Source organism: Procambarus clarkii, chromosome 5, assembly GCF_040958095.1.
Source record: "Procambarus clarkii isolate CNS0578487 chromosome 5, FALCON_Pclarkii_2.0, whole genome shotgun sequence".
NCBI classification, from domain to species: domain Eukaryota; kingdom Metazoa; phylum Arthropoda; class Malacostraca; order Decapoda; family Cambaridae; genus Procambarus; species Procambarus clarkii.
The window spans coordinates 31417945-31436284 of record NC_091154.1 but is presented as its reverse complement, the minus strand read 5'-3'; the positions used below and the strand labels follow the sequence as shown (position 1 = coordinate 31436284).

The window sequence follows — 18340 nt, the reverse complement described above, 5'->3', positions numbered from 1 at the left end:
CTCTCTCTCTCTCTCTCTCTCTCTCTCTCTCTCTCTCTCTCTCTCTCTCTCTCTCTCTCTCTCTCTCTCTCTCTCTCTCTCTCTCTCTCTCTCTCCCCCTCCCTCCCTCCCTCCCTCTCTCCCTACAGAACATCTTATTCCTAATATACTACATATATATGTTATACCAAGCTATATATATACTATATATAATATTACATATACTATGCCATAATTAGTACATATATGTGCTATACTAGACCCAAGAAAATCATAATAATAACCTATAAAATAAAATAATATAAAGTGGGAAGCTGTTTCCCGACTCTAAGGAGATTAGCGTCTTGACGTGTCTCTAAGCTTCGTGGGAAGGTGAGGGAGTGGATAGATGGAGGAGGGTGATGGAGGAGGAGGGTGATGGAGGAGGAGGGTGATGGAGGAGGAAGAGATGGGGGGAAAAGTGAGGGGGAGGGGGAGAGGGAGGTGGGGGGAAAATAGGAGGAGGGACTGGGCGCTCTGGCAACCTGCGAGTAAAGTTCTTATTTTCTAGTTCCAGACTTTCGCGCTTTTGAAGTTTCCCGCCACCACATTCCTCGGTGACGTCACGGCCTGCCTCTTGGGTAAGTGTGTGCACCGCTGCTCTTACCTCTTACCTCCTCCTTCTCGTTCTCCTTCTCTTTGCCTTACCCTCCTGTCTCTGTTATTCTTTTTTCCTTTTCCCACTAACTTCAATCTTCCTTTCCATCTGTAACTGCCTCATTTCTCTCTCTTTTCCTGTTCCATTTTTCTCTTCTTTCTTCCCACACCGTTCAGTACCACCGCCTCCACCCTCTCCCCTTCTTCCTTTTTCCTTCCTTTCCTGTCTTTTGCTTCTTTTCTTCCGCCTTTATTCTCCTCTTCCGTTTTTTTTCAAATATAAATAAATCAATAAATAAATATTTACTCAGGTAAAAGTACATGATATAACTCCAACAACAACACTGGCGACGGTCACCTTAACTTGCGAGGTTTTCGGGGCTCATAGTTCCCGCGGCCCGCTCCTCGACCAGGCCTCCATACACACTCATACGTGTGTGTGAGACACACACAAAATATATCACCGGCAGAATATGTGACGCTGGCGAATATAAGTACATATTTTAGAACCCCGAATCAGGGGGAACCCGTTCAAGACAACAACAGTTGTCAGACCAGTACTGGAGTATGCAGCACCGGCATGGAATCCGCACGTTGTGAAGTACAAAGGCAAAATTGAAAAAAAGAGTAGAAAGGTTTGCAACAATATTGAGTTAAGAATGTCAAGCTACGAAGATAGGCTAGTGGGATAAAATGTCTCAGTTGTAGAGGATAGAAGGAACACACAGAGGGGATAAGATCACGACATACAAGATACCGAGGGGGGATAGATAAGGTGTGGGGGGGGGGTGAGGATTTAGCCTCTTCAAACTGAGAGAGAAGCAGGATAATGGTGGCAGCTGGATGCTCAGATGAGCTGAGGGACGTAATGGGGTACTCCCGCCCTGTACGGGTAGTTAGCAACTGCTCTAAAAGAAGAAGTTGTGGAAACCACCTCCATCTACAGAAGATTATAGTTGAAACACAACTGTTACAACAAGGCCAGGAGGCGGGGGGAGGGGGGGGGCATAAAGAGCTAGACCTCCCTTCATCATGATAGGTAAGACACTTATAGGTAAGCAGTGATAGGCAAATACCCCCTCCCTCCCTCCCTACCCTCATCCTGCTCCAGCCTATTAGTTTTCATTAAAGACTTTCTACTGAGAGTGTAGTAAGGGTTAAGTTCTCGTTCCTGCCAGTGTCTCTTGCGGGGTGTGGTAATTGTATTTAGCGTGGGCGTGGTGTGGGCGTGGTGTGGGCGTGATGTGGGCGTGAGGGCGGCGTGATGTGGGTGACCGCTTTCCTCGGAATAACGGAAAGGCGAGGCTTGTGATATACATAGTATATATGTTATTAATTCCCTGCACTACTTCTTCACCTGTCAGCCTGTGTCTGGTGCTACCACTACCAGCCACCACTACCAGCCACCACTACCAACCACCACTACCAGCCACCACTACCAACCACCACTACCAGCCACCACTACCAGCCACCACTACCAGCCACCACTACCAGCCACCACTACCAGCCACCACTACCAGCCACCACTACCAGCCACCACTACCAGCCACCACTACCAACCACCACTACCAACCACCACTACCAGCCACCACTACCAACCACCACTACCAGCCACCACTACCAGCCACCACTACCAGCCACCACTACCAGCCACCACTACCAACCACCACTACCAACCACCACTACCAACCACCAGAGACTGGGCATTCATTTATCTCCCACTCTAATTATCTTTACCCCCTTCCCTTCCTCCTCTCTCAACCCCACGGATTATTTATAAATAAAATCGCCCATTTTTCAGTAAGATAATGTAACAAGTATCTCACAGCGAGGGTTAAACATTCTTCCCAGACATTTAAAAGCTGGACGAGTCACCGTCTCCACTGAGGAATCTGCAGTTTCTCTCGCCTGTAAAAAAGCCCGCGAATCCTAGTTCCTCCATTGGCCGCGAATGTTTATAGATGTCGCCACTTGACCCTACGAACCAATCGCAACGATTTCTTTCTTTTCTTTTCTTCGTATCAGTTTTATCATTTAAATAATAGAAATCCTCGGTGGATTTTGTTTTTTGTTTGTTATGGAAGGTTGTATTTAATATTGGCAGTTTCCGTAATATATATATATATATACTGTGGATTAATTTATATGTAGGACTTTATTTGCGTTATGTATATCTCAGAAAGGTTAGTCGGTCTTGCAAATGTCAGGGTTTTTCTTTATGTTTCGCGTAGAGTTCTACATATAGTGCCACCTTCCCTACTGTGGCAGCACCTTCGCTCATCACCACCTTCCCTACCACTCACCACCTTCCCTATCCTTCTTCTTGAGATGATTTCGGGGCTTTAGTGTCCCCGCGGCCCGGTCTTCGACCAGGCCTCCACCCCTAGGAAGCAGCCCGTGACAGCTGACTAACACCCAGGTACCTATTGTACTGGTAGGTAACAGGGGCATAGGGTGAAAGAAACTCTGCCCATTGTTTCTCGCCGGCGCCCGGGATCGAACCCAGGATCACAAGTCCAGCATGCTGTCCGCTCGGCCGACCGGCTCCGGCTCGATCCTTCACCACCATCCCTACCACTCACCACCATCCCTACCACTCACCACCATCCCTATCCTTCACCACCTTCCCTATCCTTCGCTTTCTCTACCATTCACCTCCTTATCTTCTCTTCGTATTCCCTTTATCCACGTAATCATTTTCACTAAATACTGCATCTATCAATAAACTACATGATATAACCTAACATAATTACCACGTAGGAAATAAATTGTCAATTAGCTTTACTTTTAACCTAATTCATCTACCCACCTAAACATCCAGTAATACCTATTTAAGCCCCATCCTACGCCTGCCTTAACCCGTTACAAAGCTTTTTTTAGGACAAGCTTAAGCGCGTCCTAAGCCCATATACTTGGCCAGGTCTGACAGTGACGCTATGTGTATTGTCCTTGGTCGTAAGCCAGTGTTCTGATTGGTCAAGCCTAGCCCAGATTGGTGTGTTCTGATTGGTCAAGCCTAGCCCAGACTGGTGTGTTCTGATTGGTCAAGCCTAGCCCAGATTGGTGTGTTCTGATTGGTCAAGCCTAGCCCAGACTGGTGTGTTCTGATTGGTCAAGCCTAGCCCAGACTGGTGTGTTCTGATTGGTCAAGCCTAGACCAGATTGGTGTGTTCTGATTGGTCAAGCCTAGCCTAGACTGGTGTGTTCTGATTGGTCAAGCCTAGCCCAGATTGGTGTGTTCTGATTGGTCAAGCCTAGCCCAGATTGGTGTGTTCTGATTGGTCATGCCTAGCCCAGATTGGTGTGTTCTGATTGGTCAAGCCTAGCCCAGACTGGTGTGTTCTGATTGGTCAAGCCTAGCCCAGATTGGTGTGTTCTGATTGGTCAAGCCTAGCCCAGATTGGTGTGTTCTGATTGGTCAAGCCTAGCCCAGATTGGTGTGTTCTGATTGGTCAAGCCTAGCCCAGATTGGTGTGTTCTGATTGGTCAAGCCTATCCCAGATTGGTGTCTTCTGATTGGTCAAGCCTAGCCAAGATTAGTGTGTTTTGATTGGTCAAGCCTAGCCCAGATTGGTGTGTTCTGATTGGTCAAGCCTTGCCCAGATTGGTGTGTTTTGATTGGCCGGTGCAGCATGGGCTGTGGCTGGGGCTAAGCGAAGTTTATTTATAATCTGAGATTGGCATTATTCACTTTATTATAACCCTTTATTCACTGAATAATTATTTATTATTCACTTAATTGTACTCATTATTTGCAGAGGTAAATAGAGTCGTTCTCGCCATTTGACAAACGTAAAGTCTGAAGCGGTTGGGCTTAACCAAAAGCCTACGAATCGGTAAGCAATCCTCGTAACCTATGGAGGTCAATCCTCTTTTTAATCCCGTTGTTTGTTGTGTGTTATAGATTCAGCTACTCGGAACAAGTTCCAAGTAGCACGGGCTATGGTGAGCCCGTAACTTACTTGGCACAGGAGCGGGGCAAGTAGCACGGGCTATGGTGAGCCCGTAACTTACTTGGCACAGGAGCGGGGCAAGTAGCGCGGGCTATGGTGAGCCCGTAACTTACTTGGCACAGGAGCGGGGCAAGTAGCACGGGCTATGGTGAGCCCGTAACTTACTTGGCACAGGAGCGGGGCAAGTAGCACGGGCTATGGTGAGCCCGTAACTTACTTGGCACAGGAGCGGGGCAAGTAGCGCGGGCTATGGTGAGCCCGTAACTTACTTGGCACAGGAGCGGGGCAAGTAGCACGGGCTATGGTGAGCCCGTAACTTACTTGGCACAGGAGCGGGGCAAGTAGCACGGGCTATGGTGAGCCCGTAACTTACTTGGCACAGGAGCGGGGCAAGTAGCGCGGGCTATGGTGAGCCCGTAACTTACTTGGCACAGGAGCGGGGCAAGTAGCACGGGCTATGGTGAGCCCGTAACTTACTTGGCACAGGAGCGGGGCAAGTAGCACGGGCTATGGTGAGCCCGTAACTTACTTGGCACAGGAGCGGGGCAAGTAGCACGGGCTATGGTGAGCCCGTAACTTACTTGGCACAGGAGCGGGGCAAGTAGCACAGGCTATGGTGAGCCCGTAACTTACTTGGCACAGGAGCGGGGCAAGTAGCACAGGCTATGGTGAGCCCGTAACTTACTTGGCACAGGAGCGGGGCAAGTAGCACAGGCTATGGTGAGCCCGTAACTTACTTGGCACAGGAGCGGGGCAAGTTGCACAGGCTATGGTGCAACCCGTTCTCGCACTTGCTTATAGTCAATATTGGCTTATTTAATAAGTGCATATGTGACATACTAATTGATTGTGAATATTTTAGTTTACCTTGAAAAGCTTCATAGAAAACACCGACCTCACCTAACCTTCTTAGTAAGTTCCTGGCATAGGAACGGTGTTTTAATCCCGACAAACGTCACTATTACGGTGCTTTTAATTTGAATAAAACGTCAGAAAACTGTCGCTGTGGTCGATAGTTCAAGAATCCTCGTTGACTGACAAGCGTATGATTTAAGGTGGTTTTGGCGCAGAAAATGAGTATGAGGGCATTATCAGGGGGGGAAAGCGCCAAGCCATTACGACTATATAGCACTGGGGAAGGGGTCAGGATAAGGATTTGGGATGGGACGGGGATAGGGGGGGGAGGAATGGTGCCCAACCACTTGTGGACGGTCGGGGATTGAACGCCGACCTGCAGGAAGCGAGACTGTCGCTCTATCGTCCAGCGCAATAATTACATTTATAACACCACAGTTTCATACGCCGCTGGCCATAACGTCCAAATTCAGGCGCGTTAAGTCTAAAATTTTATTGAAATTAAATTTGACAATTGGTATGTAATTATTATTTTTTTATTTAGGATGTGTACAGGTATTTTTTTTGTTAACCAAATTTAAACAAAAATTAATGGGAATGGTAAGAATTTTTGGACAGAATGGATATTTATAAGAAAGTTTTTTTTATTGAGAATGGGTATGGGCAAGATTTTTTTTTACCTCGAATGGGCATCAGTAAGAATTGTTTATCAAGAATGGCCATAGGAAGGAATTTTTTTACTTAAAACGGGCATAATTAAGAATTTTTGACTTAGAATAGAGTTAGGTAAGAATTTTTTACTTAGAATAGGGATAGGTAAGATTTTTTACTTAGAATGGACATAGGTAAGACTTTTTTACTTACAATGGGCATAACTGGTTGATACCTGGTTGATGGGGTTCTGGGAGTTATTCTACTCCCCAAGCCTGGCCCGAGGCCAGACTTGACTTGTGTGAATTTGGTCCACCAGGCTGTTGCTTGGAGCGGCCCGCAGACCCACATACCCACCACAGCCCGGTTGGTCCGGCACTCCTTGAAGAAAACAATCTAGTTTCCTCTTGAAGATGTCTACGGTTGTTCCTGCAATATTTCTGATGCTCGCTGGGAGGGTGTTGAACAACCGTGGACCTCTGATACAGTGTTCTCTGATTGTGCCTATGGCACCTCTGCTCTTCACTGGTTCTATTCTGCATTTTCTTCCATATCGTTCACTCCAGTACGTTGTTATTTTACTGTGCAGATTTGGGACCTGGCCCTCCAGTATTTTCCATGTGTATATTATTTGGTATCTCTCTCGTCTCCTTTCTAGTGAGTCCATTTGGAGAGCTTTGAGACGATCCCAATAATTTAGGTGTTTTATCGCGTCTATGCGTGCCGTATATGTTCTCTGTATTCCCTCTATTTCAGCAATCTCTCCTGCTCTGAAGGGGGAAGTGAGTACTGAGCAGTACTCAAGACGGGACAACACATGTGATTTGAAGAGTACAACCATTGTGATGGGATTTCTGAACTTGAAGGTTCTCGTAATCCATCCTATCATTTTTCTGGCTGTCGCAATATTTGCTTGGTTATGCTCCCTAAACGTTAGGTCGTCGGACATCATTATTCCCAAATCCTTGACATGCTGTTTTCCTACTATGGGCAGATTCGATTGTGTTTTGTATCCTGTATTATGTTTCAGGTTCTCATTTTTGCCGTACCTGAGTACCTGGAATTTATCGCTGTTAAACATCACAGGGGGGGGGGGGCCGTGAGGGGACATCATAGGTAAGAATTTTTACTTAGAATGGGGATAGGGGGGGGATAGGGCACCGTCCCCTCACACCTATACACAGCACTGTGTATAGGTGTGAGGGGACAGTGGCCGGGGGGGGGGGAGGTGTGAGGGGACAGTGGCCGGGGGGGGAGGTGTGAGGGGACAGTGGCCGGGGGGGGGGGAGGTGTGAGGGGAAAGTAGCCGGGAGGGGAGGTGTGAGGGGACAGTGGCCGGGGGGGGAGGTGTGAGGGGACAGTGGCCGGGGGGGGGGGGTGTGAGGGGACAGTGGCCGGGGGGGGAGTGTGAGGGGACAGTGGCCGGGGGGGAGTGTGAGGGGACAGTGGCCGGGGGGGGGGGGGAGGGAGGTGTGAGGGGACAGTGGCCGGGGGGGGGGTGTGAGGGGACAGTGGCCGGGGGGGGGAGGGAGGTGTGAGGGGACAGTGGCCGGGGGGGGGTGTGAGGGGACAGTGGCCGGGGGGGGGAGGGAGGTGTGAGGGGACAGTGGCCGGGGGGGGGAGGGAGGTGTGAGGGGACAGTGGCCGGGGGGGGTGTGAGGGGACAGTGGCCGGGGGGGAGTGTAAGGGGACAGTGGCCGGGGGGGGGGGGAGGGAGGTGTGAGGGGACAGTGGCCGGGGGGGGGTGAGGGGACAGTGGCCGGGGGGGGGTGTGAGGGGACAGTGGCCGGGGGGGAGTGTGAGGGGACAGTGGCCGGGGGGGAGGGAGGTGTGAGGGGACAGTGGCCGGGGGGTGACGTGTGAGGGGACAGTGGCCGGGGGTGTGTGTGAGGGGACAGTGGCCGGGGGGGGAGGTGTGAGGGGACAGTGGCCGGGGGGGAGGTGTGAGGGGACAGTAGCCGGGGGGGGAGGTGTGAGGGGACAGTGGCCGGGGGGAGGTGTGAGGGGACAGAGGCCCGGGGGGGGGGGTGTGAGGGGACAGTGGCCGGGGGGGGGTGTGAGGGGACAGTGGCCGGGGGGGGGGGTGACGTGTGAGGGGACAGTGGCCGGGGGGGGGGGTGTGTGAGGGGACAGTGGCTGGGGGGGGGGTGTGAGGGGACAGTGGCCGGGGGGGAGGGAGGTGTGAGGGGACAGTGGCCGGGGGGGGTGACGTGTGAGGGGACAGTGGCCGGAGGGGTGACGTGTGAGGGGAAAATGGCCGGGGGGGGGTGACGTGTGAGGGGACAATGGCCGGGGGGGTGTGAGGGGACAGTGGCCGGGGGGGGGGGTGTGAGGGGACAGTGGCCGGGGGGGGGGTGACGTGTGAGGGAACAATGGCCGGGGGGGGTGTGAGGGGACAGTGGCCGGGGAGGGGTGTGTGTGAGGGGACAGTGACCGGGGGGGGGGGTGACGTGTGAGGGGACAGTGGCCGGGGGTGTGTGTGTGAGGGGACAGTAGCCGGGGGGGGGGAGGTGTGTGTGAGGGGACATTAGCCGGGGGGGGGGGAGGTGTGTGTGAGGGGACAGTGGCCGGGGGGGGGAGGTGTGTGTGAGGGGACAGTGGCCGGGGGGGGTGACGTGTGAGGGGACAATGGCCGGGGGGGTGTGAGGGGACAGTGGCCGGGGGTGTGTGTGTGAGGGGACAGTAGCCGGGGGGGGGGGAGGTGTGTGTGAGGGGACAGTGGCCGGGGGGGGGTGACGTGTGAGGGGACAATGGCCGGGGGGGGTGTGAGGGGACAGTGGCCGGGGGTGTGTGTGTGAGGGGACAGTAGCCGGGGGGGGGAGGTGTGTGTGAGGGGACAGTGGCCGGGGGGGGTGACGTGTGAGGGGACAGTGGCCGGGGGGGGGGGGGTGTGAGGGGACAGACAGGCAGAACATACACACCCACCAAACCCAAGCTCAGGCTAGGCGAACATCCCTCCTATCCTCATGCGTGAGTAAGCATGTCATACCCGCCTGCGGTGCGCATGTATGCGGCCGGTGCCTACTGTATAGTGTATGGTGTATAGTGTTGTATGAGAGGGCCGTCTGAGCCCCGTCTCTACTACCACCTAACACCCGCCAGATTATGCTGGGCCACGCTTGGCTACCACTAAACTCCTCTCCTCTCGACTCCTACCTCGACTTCGCCTAACACCTATCCCGAGTCCCTATCCGGCCTCCCAGCCGCTGCCACGCCGCCGGATTCGCGTCGATGGATTTTGCGTTGGACCGTAGAGAAACGGAGGGTTCGCTGCCCCCGCCAGCGTCAGCGCCACCCGAACGCGGCGAGAAGATAGCGAAGCCGCAATGCGAGAAACCGGACGCAACGAGCATGTCTGCAATGTGTCTGCTTATTTTGAGAAAGAGTTGGATAGCCGGCGGCTGCGTGAGACCGCAAGTATGTCCTCGTCCGAATGCCCGCGCCAACCCTCCCACCACCACCATATTCGCTTAAATGGCCTTCTTAAGCGAGGGTTTAATAGCTTTTAAAGGCATATATGTGCGTTTGATGAAGAGGGGGATGAGGGATGGGCGGGTGGGGGGTCGTGGGCTACGGGTGGGGGTGCTGGCGGGGGTTTAGAGGAAGCCAAGAACGCAGGGTGTCGGAGAGGAGGCGGTTCTCGAGGTTGGCGGTGTACACAAGCCCGAGCCGACGGACGAACACACGTTTGAGAACGAACTCTTCCTCCCCGTCGACGTCTTCTTGATCAAATTACACTGCAAAATATAGTGTCGCAGAAGCGTTTAGGCCGGTAACGACGGCGGAGGACGCGCAGGGGGCCCCGATCACCTCTGCGGCAGCCGGACCCAAGAGTCGTACTGGAGCGTCGCGCGCAGGAGGAAAATAGCTGTAATTGAATTGGTGTATGGCTTGTCAGCGGTGGTTACTGGCGCTCCGGGTGGACTGGGGGGACCCGGGGGGGGGGGGGGAGGACTGGCTGGCATACAGGTGTGTTTTGGGCGCCATGTTCAACTACCCATTAGTAGCGGAGACAATGTTCATCCTTACACGCGCCTAGTAATTATCCTTTACTGCCTCACCAAAACAATTTGCTCTCGTATTCAATGAATACATTATATATATATATATATATATATATATATATATATATATATATATATATATATATATATATATATATATATATATATATATATATGTCGTACCTAGTAGCCAGAACGCACTTCTCAGCCTACTATGCTAGGCCCAATTTGCCTAATAAGCCAAGTTTTCCTGAATTAATATATTTTCTATAATTTTTTTCTTATGAAATGATAAAGCTACCCATTTCATTATGTATGAGGTCAATTTTTATTTATTGGAGTTAAAATTAACATAGATATTTGACCGAACCTAACCAACCCTACCTAACCTAACCTAACCTATCTTTATAGGTTAGGATAGGTTAGGTAGCTGAAAAAGTTAGGTTAGGTTAGGTTAGGTAGGTTAGGTAGCCAAAAAACAATTAATTCATGAAAACTTGGCTTATTAGGCAAATCGGGCCTTGCATAGTAGGCTCAGAAGTGCGTTCTGGCTACTAGGTACGACATATATATATATATATATATTGGTAGCAGTCTTTCTAGTAAACATAAATGTTGTTAAATATGACCGAAAGGGTAAGATTAATAATTCCAACACGAATTTTCTCAATATTTATTACGTCTTTCTTCACTATCGAGGGTAATTGAAAAATTAACTCTCCAAAATTCATTTTTTTTTTTTACATTTTTATTTTTAGTCTGAAGCCTAGAAGCGTTTCGTAAGACTTCTTACATTTTCAAAGAGTTGGTTTATATATAACATACATCATGCTTTTTAATTGTTTTAGGTGAGATGATATGACATTAAACTTTTGAGTGAGGTGACAGAACACGAATCAATGGGTATGAAAATATAAGAATGGAAGTACAGAAGGTCTATTGGCCCATACTTTCTCTTGCTGCTTCTATGTTGCTTCGTTGTCTTGAAGTGGGTAGAATATAGTTATGCGTTAATTGGCTGTTGATTGCTGATGTTGACTTTTTGATGTGTAGTGCCTCGCTGATGTCGAGTCTCCTGCTATCACTGTATCTATCGATGATTTCTGTGTTGCTTGTTAAGATTTCTCTGGTGATGGTCTGGTTGTGAGAAGAGATTATATGATCCTTCATTTAGCCCTGTTGTTTGTGCAATGTTAATCGCCTAGAAAGAGTCGTTGTTGTCTTGCCTATATATTGAGTTCTTTAAGACTTACAGTCCCCAAGTGGGCATGTGAAGGCATAGACAACGTTGGTTTCCTTCAAGGCGTTGTGTTTGGTGTCTGGGGAGTTTTTCATGAGTAGGTTGGTCGTTTTTTTGTTTTTGTAGTAAATTGTCAATTTTATTTTCTGATTTTTGTCTGTAAGGATAACGTTCCTATTAATAATATCTTTTAGGACACTTTCCTCCGTTTTATCACGGCTCATAATTTAATATAATAAAAACTGTAGAATGTAAATAACATTTTACAGTATTTATTTCTTTTTCTTCACCTCGAACGAACGTGACTTATGACGAACGTAAAATTTATGTAGTAGATATAATTGAGGAAAAAATAGATTGGTTAGAAAGGCGGGGTCAAAGAGCTAATAGCTCGATTCTGCAGACACAAATAAATACAAATAGTAAACACACATAAAAATTGATTGATTAACAGTTGAGAGGCGGATCCAAAGAGCCAGAGCTCAACCCCCGCAAGCACAACTAGGTGAGTGCAACTAGGTGAGTACAACTAGGTGAGTACACCACCACCACCCCCACCAAGGGTGAGCAGACTGCATTTTCTGGACTGTCAGAAAGCCTTTGACACAGTATCCCATCAAAGGCTGTTAGAAAAGTTGGAGCAACAGGCAGGAGTAGAAGGTAAGGGGCTCCAGTGGATAAGGGAGTATCTAAGCAACAGGAAACAGCGAGTAACGGTGAGGGGGAAGACATCAAAGTGGCGAGATGTCACCAGCGGAGTCCCGCAGGGCTTAGTACTTGGACCCATCCTGTTTCTAATATATGTAAACGATCTTCCAGAAGGTATAGACTCATTCCTCTCAATGTTTGCTGATGATGCAAAAAATATGAGAAAAATCAAAACAGGTGAAGATAGACAGACTACAGGATGACCTGGACAAACTGGAGGAATGGTCTAGAAAATGGCTGCTAAAGTTCAACTCAGGAAAGTGTAAAACAATGAAATTAGGCGAAGGGAGCAGGAGGCTGAACACAAGCCATCATCTGGGAGGTGAAATCCTGCAAGAGTCAAAAAGAGAGAAAGGTCTGGGGGTTGATATCACACCGAACCTGTCCCCAGAGGCCCACATCAAAAGGATATCATCAGCGGCATATGCTAGGTTGGCCAACATAAGAACTGCCTTTAGAAACTTGTGTATGGAATCGTTCAGGACCTTGTATACCACTTATGTCAGACGAATCCTGGAGTATGCAGCTCCAGCCTGGAGTCCATACCTAGTTAAACACAAGACAAAGTTAGAGAAGATTCAGCGGTATGCCACCAGGCTCGTCCCGGAACTAAGAGGAATGAGCTACGATGAAAGGCTAAAGGACCTGAACCTCACGTCCCTGGAAAACAGAAAAGTAAGGGGAGACATGATAACCACCTACAAAATTCTTAGGTTAGTTGACAGGGTGGACAAAGACAAACTCTTCAGCACGGGTGGGACACGAACAAGGGGACTCAGGTGGAAACATAGTGCCCAAATGAGCCACAGAAGACATTAGAAAGAATTTTTCAGTGTCAGAGTAGTTACCAGATGAAATGCATTAGGCAGTGATGTGGTGGAGGCTGACTCCATACACAGTTTCAAATGTAGATATAATAGAGTCCAGTTGGCTCAGGAACCTGTACATAAGTTGATTGACAGTTGAGAGGCGGGACCAAAGAGCCAAAGCTCAACCCCCGCAAGTACACACGCGGCGACAGAGAATGTTGGGTAGACTGCGTATTTCAAGACTGCTAAAAAGCCTTTGACACAGTATCTCACACGAGATTACTGCACAAACTTGAGAAGCAGGCGGGAGTGAGATGAAGAGCACAGCCAGTAAGGCAATAACTAACGGGAACCCGAGAGTAAGAGTAGTGGGGGGGGGTGAAGATGTTGGATTGGCGCAGGGTAACAAGCGGAGTACCTCAAGGATCGGTACTGGGACCCCTAACATTTCTCATTGATGGTAATGACCTGTCTACAGTCGATGTTTGCGGACAATTAATGAGAGGAGTTGCAACAGTTGTGGATTGTATAGGATTTGCCGAGAGGACTTGAACAAGTTACAGAGATGGGCCGGTGAAATGGCTACTGGAGTTCGATACAAGTAAGTGTACAGTGGTGGGAAAGGAGACAGAAGCACAAAAGAAGGATCCACAACGAAGGGAAACTACTTCCTTGTAACGACAAGAGAAAAAGATCTGTGAGTGGATAAGTAGGATGATAACATTAGCAGCGTATTCTACCCTACCAAAAGTCAGCATTTAGTACATTGCCTACCATAATTTCAAGGGACGGGCGTGAGAAGAAAGACTGAAAAAGCTAGACCTAACGACGGTCTAAAAGAAGAGTGAGATGAATCATCGAGGTGTTAGAAAGTTATATTTTAGGGTAAGAGAAGTGGGAAAGTGAATGAGGTAAATGAACAATTTGTAGAAGCCAACTCTATTCATAATTTCAAAAGTAAATATCAAACTTCATTTGATAACCAGCGGCTAGAAAGGCGGGGTCCAAGAGCTAAGGCTCGTTCCTACAGGCACAGGCGGGTGAGTACATACTCACCATGTAAACTCACAGGAGAACAGACACAGGATATTCTAAGGTTTCTGCTGTATAGACCTAAACTTGGAATGTGTTGTTTCCGTTGTGTGAGTTTACAAGGATACACCACGATGTGTGTGTGTGTATATGTACTCACCTAATTGTGCTTGCGGGGGTTGAGCTCTGGCTCTTTGGTCCCGCCTCAACTGTCAATCAACTGATGTACAGATTCCTGAGCCTACTGGGCTCTATCATATCTACATTTTAAACTGTGTATGGAGTCAGCCTCCACCACAACACTACTTAATGCATTCCATTTATTAACTACTCTGACACTGAAAAAGTTCTTTCTAACGTCCCTGTGGCTCATGTGGGTACTCAGTTTCCACCTGTGTCCCCCTTGTTCGCATCCCACCCGTGCTAAACAGCACGGGTGTAATAGTAAAAACCAAATTAATTGAAATCACAAATGCAATATCCCCCAGACAATACCAAAATAGGAAGAAGATAAAGAGAGCAGAGGGAAGGAGGCGGCACTGCTGGTCAACAGAGACAGCAAGTATAAGAGAGATCACTAAAGAGAAGGTTACAAGTAACACGGACTATGTCACTGGAATCATTTCAGTGGAAGAAGAAAACAAAAGGTGGTTGTGACTGTAATTTACAATCCCCCGGAGAGTCATAGAAGACCCAGACAAGAATATGAAAATACAATCACATCATGCATAAATATCATTCAGTATGGGCCTAGTTATCTCTTTAGATAGCGGGCAAAGCTACTAGTAATGGGTGAGTTCAATCATGGGGCAAAGTGACTGTGAATCACTAGATCAGAAACCGGGAGTAGAAACACAACGAAACCGGTAGAAGTTGTCTTTCTAAGACAACTTATAAAGGGGAAAACACAAAACGAGGGAGGGGCCCAATGTGCAAGATTGGACTTAATTTTCACTCAAGGCGAAATGGACATTGAGAACAGTGAGCATGAAATACCATTGGGGGACCAGCGACTAATGTGTACTAATCTTCTACTATTGTTTTTATGAAAGTTGTGGCTAAAGGAAGAGAAGAGAGGAATGGGAACTTGCTCTCCATAAAGGTGAGTAACAGAAGATAAGAGAATATGTAGAGAGAATACCATGGGAATTAGAACTAAGAGACAAAATACAAGACATGATGACCAATGGAAAAAAAGATTTACACCACTCCTAAGGGATAACTGCGCTAAGAAAATACATTGCTCATGGTTTAATATACAAGTCTTAGAGGCCCAAAAAAAAGGGAGAAGTAAAAGAGCTTGGACAAAATATAGTGAGCACTGAACAGAGGGGAACCACAACATATATACACGAGGAATGACTACACAGGAATTCGGAGAGCAGCAGAGAAGCAGTATGAGAATGACACAGCATCCAGGGCCAAGGAGCAGTCTAAGCTACTGTATATGCGGAGGAAGATGTTAGTAAACCGATCACCTGATCAGCTACACAAAGAATGATAAGGAAGTGTGTGGAGAACTAAATAAATGCACCCAGAAAGTTTTTTTTAAGATCAAACTAGAACTTTCCCCCCCGATCTACGACCTCTAATGGATATCAGTTGCAGCCTTAAGAAAGACTGGTTGAAACAGTAGTAAGACCAGAGGAAATAACGAAACAGAGGAGCCGGATAGGATCTCATCCCACAGGCCCTAACAAGATCTCATTGTCGATCCTAAAAAACGGAAGCTGCAGCATTGTGTGTGTACCACTTAATATAATCTTCAACCCCACACTAGAAATAGGGGAACTGCCTGACATTTGGAAAGTGGCAAATGTGCTACATATATACAAGAAAGGAGGAAGACTAGATTATTAGTCTAGATTTTATTTTTTTATTAGTCTAGTCTAGATCTTCTTTTGATTAAACTAATCAAAAAAAGTGGCATCGATCATTTAGAACATAAAAATTTTGATTCCAAGCATCAATGTGGATTCAGCAAAGGTAACTCTAACTTCACCAACTTAGTAGAGTTCTATGACAAGACGACAACAATCAAACAGGATAGAGAGGGCTGGATAGACTGCATTTTCCTGGATTGCCAGAAAGCTTTTGCTATTGTTCTTCACAAGCGACTCCTATAAGACTAGAGTTGGAGCCAAGACCCCGTCAAATACAGCACAGGATGAAGGGAAGACTACTTCCAGCTTCACGATAAGAGAAAGACTTAAGAGTGGACATAACACGAGAACTAAGACCAAAGGGCCCCAATAGCACAATAACGAGGGTAGATTATGCCACCCTCTCTCACCCCATCTTAGAGCTCTCTCACCCATCTTAATCCTCTCTCACCTATCTTAAAGCTCTCTCACCCCATCTTAGAGCTCTCTCACCCCATCTTAGAGCTCTCTCAACCCATCTTAAAGCTCTCTCAACCCATCTTAAAGCTCTCTCACCCATCTTACAGCTCTCTCACCCATCTTAAAGCTCTCTCAACCCATCGTAATGCTCTCTCACCCATCTTAAAGCTCTCTCAACCCATCTTAAAGCTCTCTCAGCCATCTTAAAGCTCTCTCAACCCATCTTAATGCTCTCTCACCCCATCTTAAAGCTCTCTCACCCCATCTTAGAGCTCTCTCAACCCATCTTAAAGCTCTCTCAACCCATCTTAATGCTCTCTCACCCCATCTTAAAGCTCTCTCACCCATCTTAAAGCTCTCTCACCCATCTTAAAGCTCTCTCACCCCATCTTAAAGCTCTCTCACCCATCTTAAAGCTCTCTCACCCATCTTAAAGCTCTCTTAACCCATCTTAGAGCTCTCTCGCTCAAAAGCTAACAGCTCGATCCTGCAGGCACAAATAACAAATGCAAATGGTAAGTACTAACACAATCATACCTCTCTATAACGTCCATAGAGAAAGAGACCTGAGACGGTACATAACACCGAACCTAACTCTTGCGTCACATATAAACAGGATAACATCAGCAGCGTACTAGGACACTAGGACAAGTTAGAGCATCATTCAGGAACCTAAATAAGGAGACATTAAGGTCGCTGTAGACCGCGTAAGTGAGGCCAATTGAAGAGTATGCCGCCCCATCCTGGAGCCCCATCTAAAAAACACGAAAGTGAACTGATAAAGTTCAAAAGTTTGTAGCGAAGCTACAGAATTACAAGGGATGGGATGTGAAGAGAGACTGAAGGAACTAGACTTGACGATGCTAGAAAAGAGGAGAGAGAGAGCCTGGTCTCGGGCCGGGCTTGGGGAGTAGAAGAACTCCCAGAACCTCATCAAGCAGAGAGAGAGAGTGCCCTATGGGCTCACCATAGCCCGTGCTACTTGGAACTTTGTTCCAGGTAGCGAATCTTTAACAACAACAGAGACAGAGAGAGAGAGGCGAGACATGACTGAGAAATATAAAGTTTTTCGGTGGACTGACAGAGTGGAAAAGGAACAAATGTTCACAGGGAATACCAATAGAAGGAAAGGACTTAGATGGGAGTTCCAGACTCAGATGAGTCATAGAGATATTAGAAAATTATCTTTTACCGTAAAAATAGTGGGAATTGTAAATTAAATATGGTGGCAGATTGTAAAAGCAAAATCCATTCATAATTTTAAAAGTGGATATGATAGGGAAATAGGTAAGGACTCATTGCATTAGACAACCGGTGGGTATAAAGGCGGGATCCAAGAGTTAATTCCAGATTCTTCTATTTGTAAACACAAATAGAAAAATACTAATAGATGAGTACACACACATTCGTAGCCTGGTGGATAGCGCGCAGGACTCATAATTCTGTGGCGCGGGTTCGATTCCCGCACGAGGCAGAAACAAATGGGCAAAGTTTCTTTCACCCTGAATGCCCCTGTTACCTAGCAGTAAATAGGTACCTGGGAGTTAGTCAGCTGTCACGGGCTGCTTCCTGGTGTGTGTGTGTGGTGTGGGGGGGAAAGAAGTAGTTAGTAAACAGTTGATTGACAGTTGAGAGGCGGGCCGAAAGAGCAAAGCTCATCCCCCGCAAACACAACTAGGTGATCACACACGGTTCTAGATATAATAATGAGCACTAGACCACTGCAATACATAGGTGACTAAGGAACCAATAGACAATCTGGTTCAGGGAAGGTAAATCCAACTAACTTAGAAAAGTACTACACTAACCACACATGCTTAGTGTAGTACTAAGCACACATGTACACTAACCACACATGCTACTCAAGTTGTTCCAAGAAACTTGCTGGAACAACTTGAAGAGTGTTGGAATGTGTAAGGTAAAGTAAAGTCATTATGAGAACATTCAGAGCTATTATGAGCAACTTGGGGAAGGGATATGAGGACTGGATAGGAGCGATTCGGATTCTTAGTCCTGAGGTTCCGGGTTCGATCCCCGGTGGAGGCGGAGACCGGGCCGCGGGGACGCTAAGCCCCGAAATCATCTCAAGATAACCTCAAGATATATTCCTCATGGGACCAGATGTTCTATC

At 47.7% G+C, this 18340-nt stretch overlaps 1 protein-coding gene across 1 annotated transcript; it reads left to right on the top strand.

The window, feature by feature from the left end:
• The first annotated feature begins 9400 nt into the window (after window positions 1-9400).
• LOC123750581 (uncharacterized) lies at window positions 9401-15993 on the top strand. Its single transcript, XM_045732686.2, has 3 exons — window positions 9401-9491; window positions 14920-14969; window positions 15751-15993. The coding sequence occupies exons 1-3, from the start codon at window positions 9401-9403 to the stop codon at window positions 15991-15993; spliced, it is 384 nt and encodes a 127-aa protein (XP_045588642.1).
• The last annotated feature ends 2347 nt before the right edge of the window (window positions 15994-18340 follow it).

Coding starts and splice junctions, on each gene's coding strand:
- LOC123750581 (XM_045732686.2), top strand. CDS start 9,401: ATGCGAGAAACCGGACGCAACGAGCATGTCTGCAATGTGTCTGCTTAT. Junction 9,492..14,919: donor GCGGCTGCGTGAGACCGCAA/GTATGTCCTCGT, acceptor TTTTTATGAAAG/TTGTGGCTAAAGGAAGAGAA. Junction 14,970..15,750: donor GGAACTTGCTCTCCATAAAG/GTGAGTAACAGA, acceptor TTTTTTTATTAG/TCTAGTCTAGATCTTCTTTT.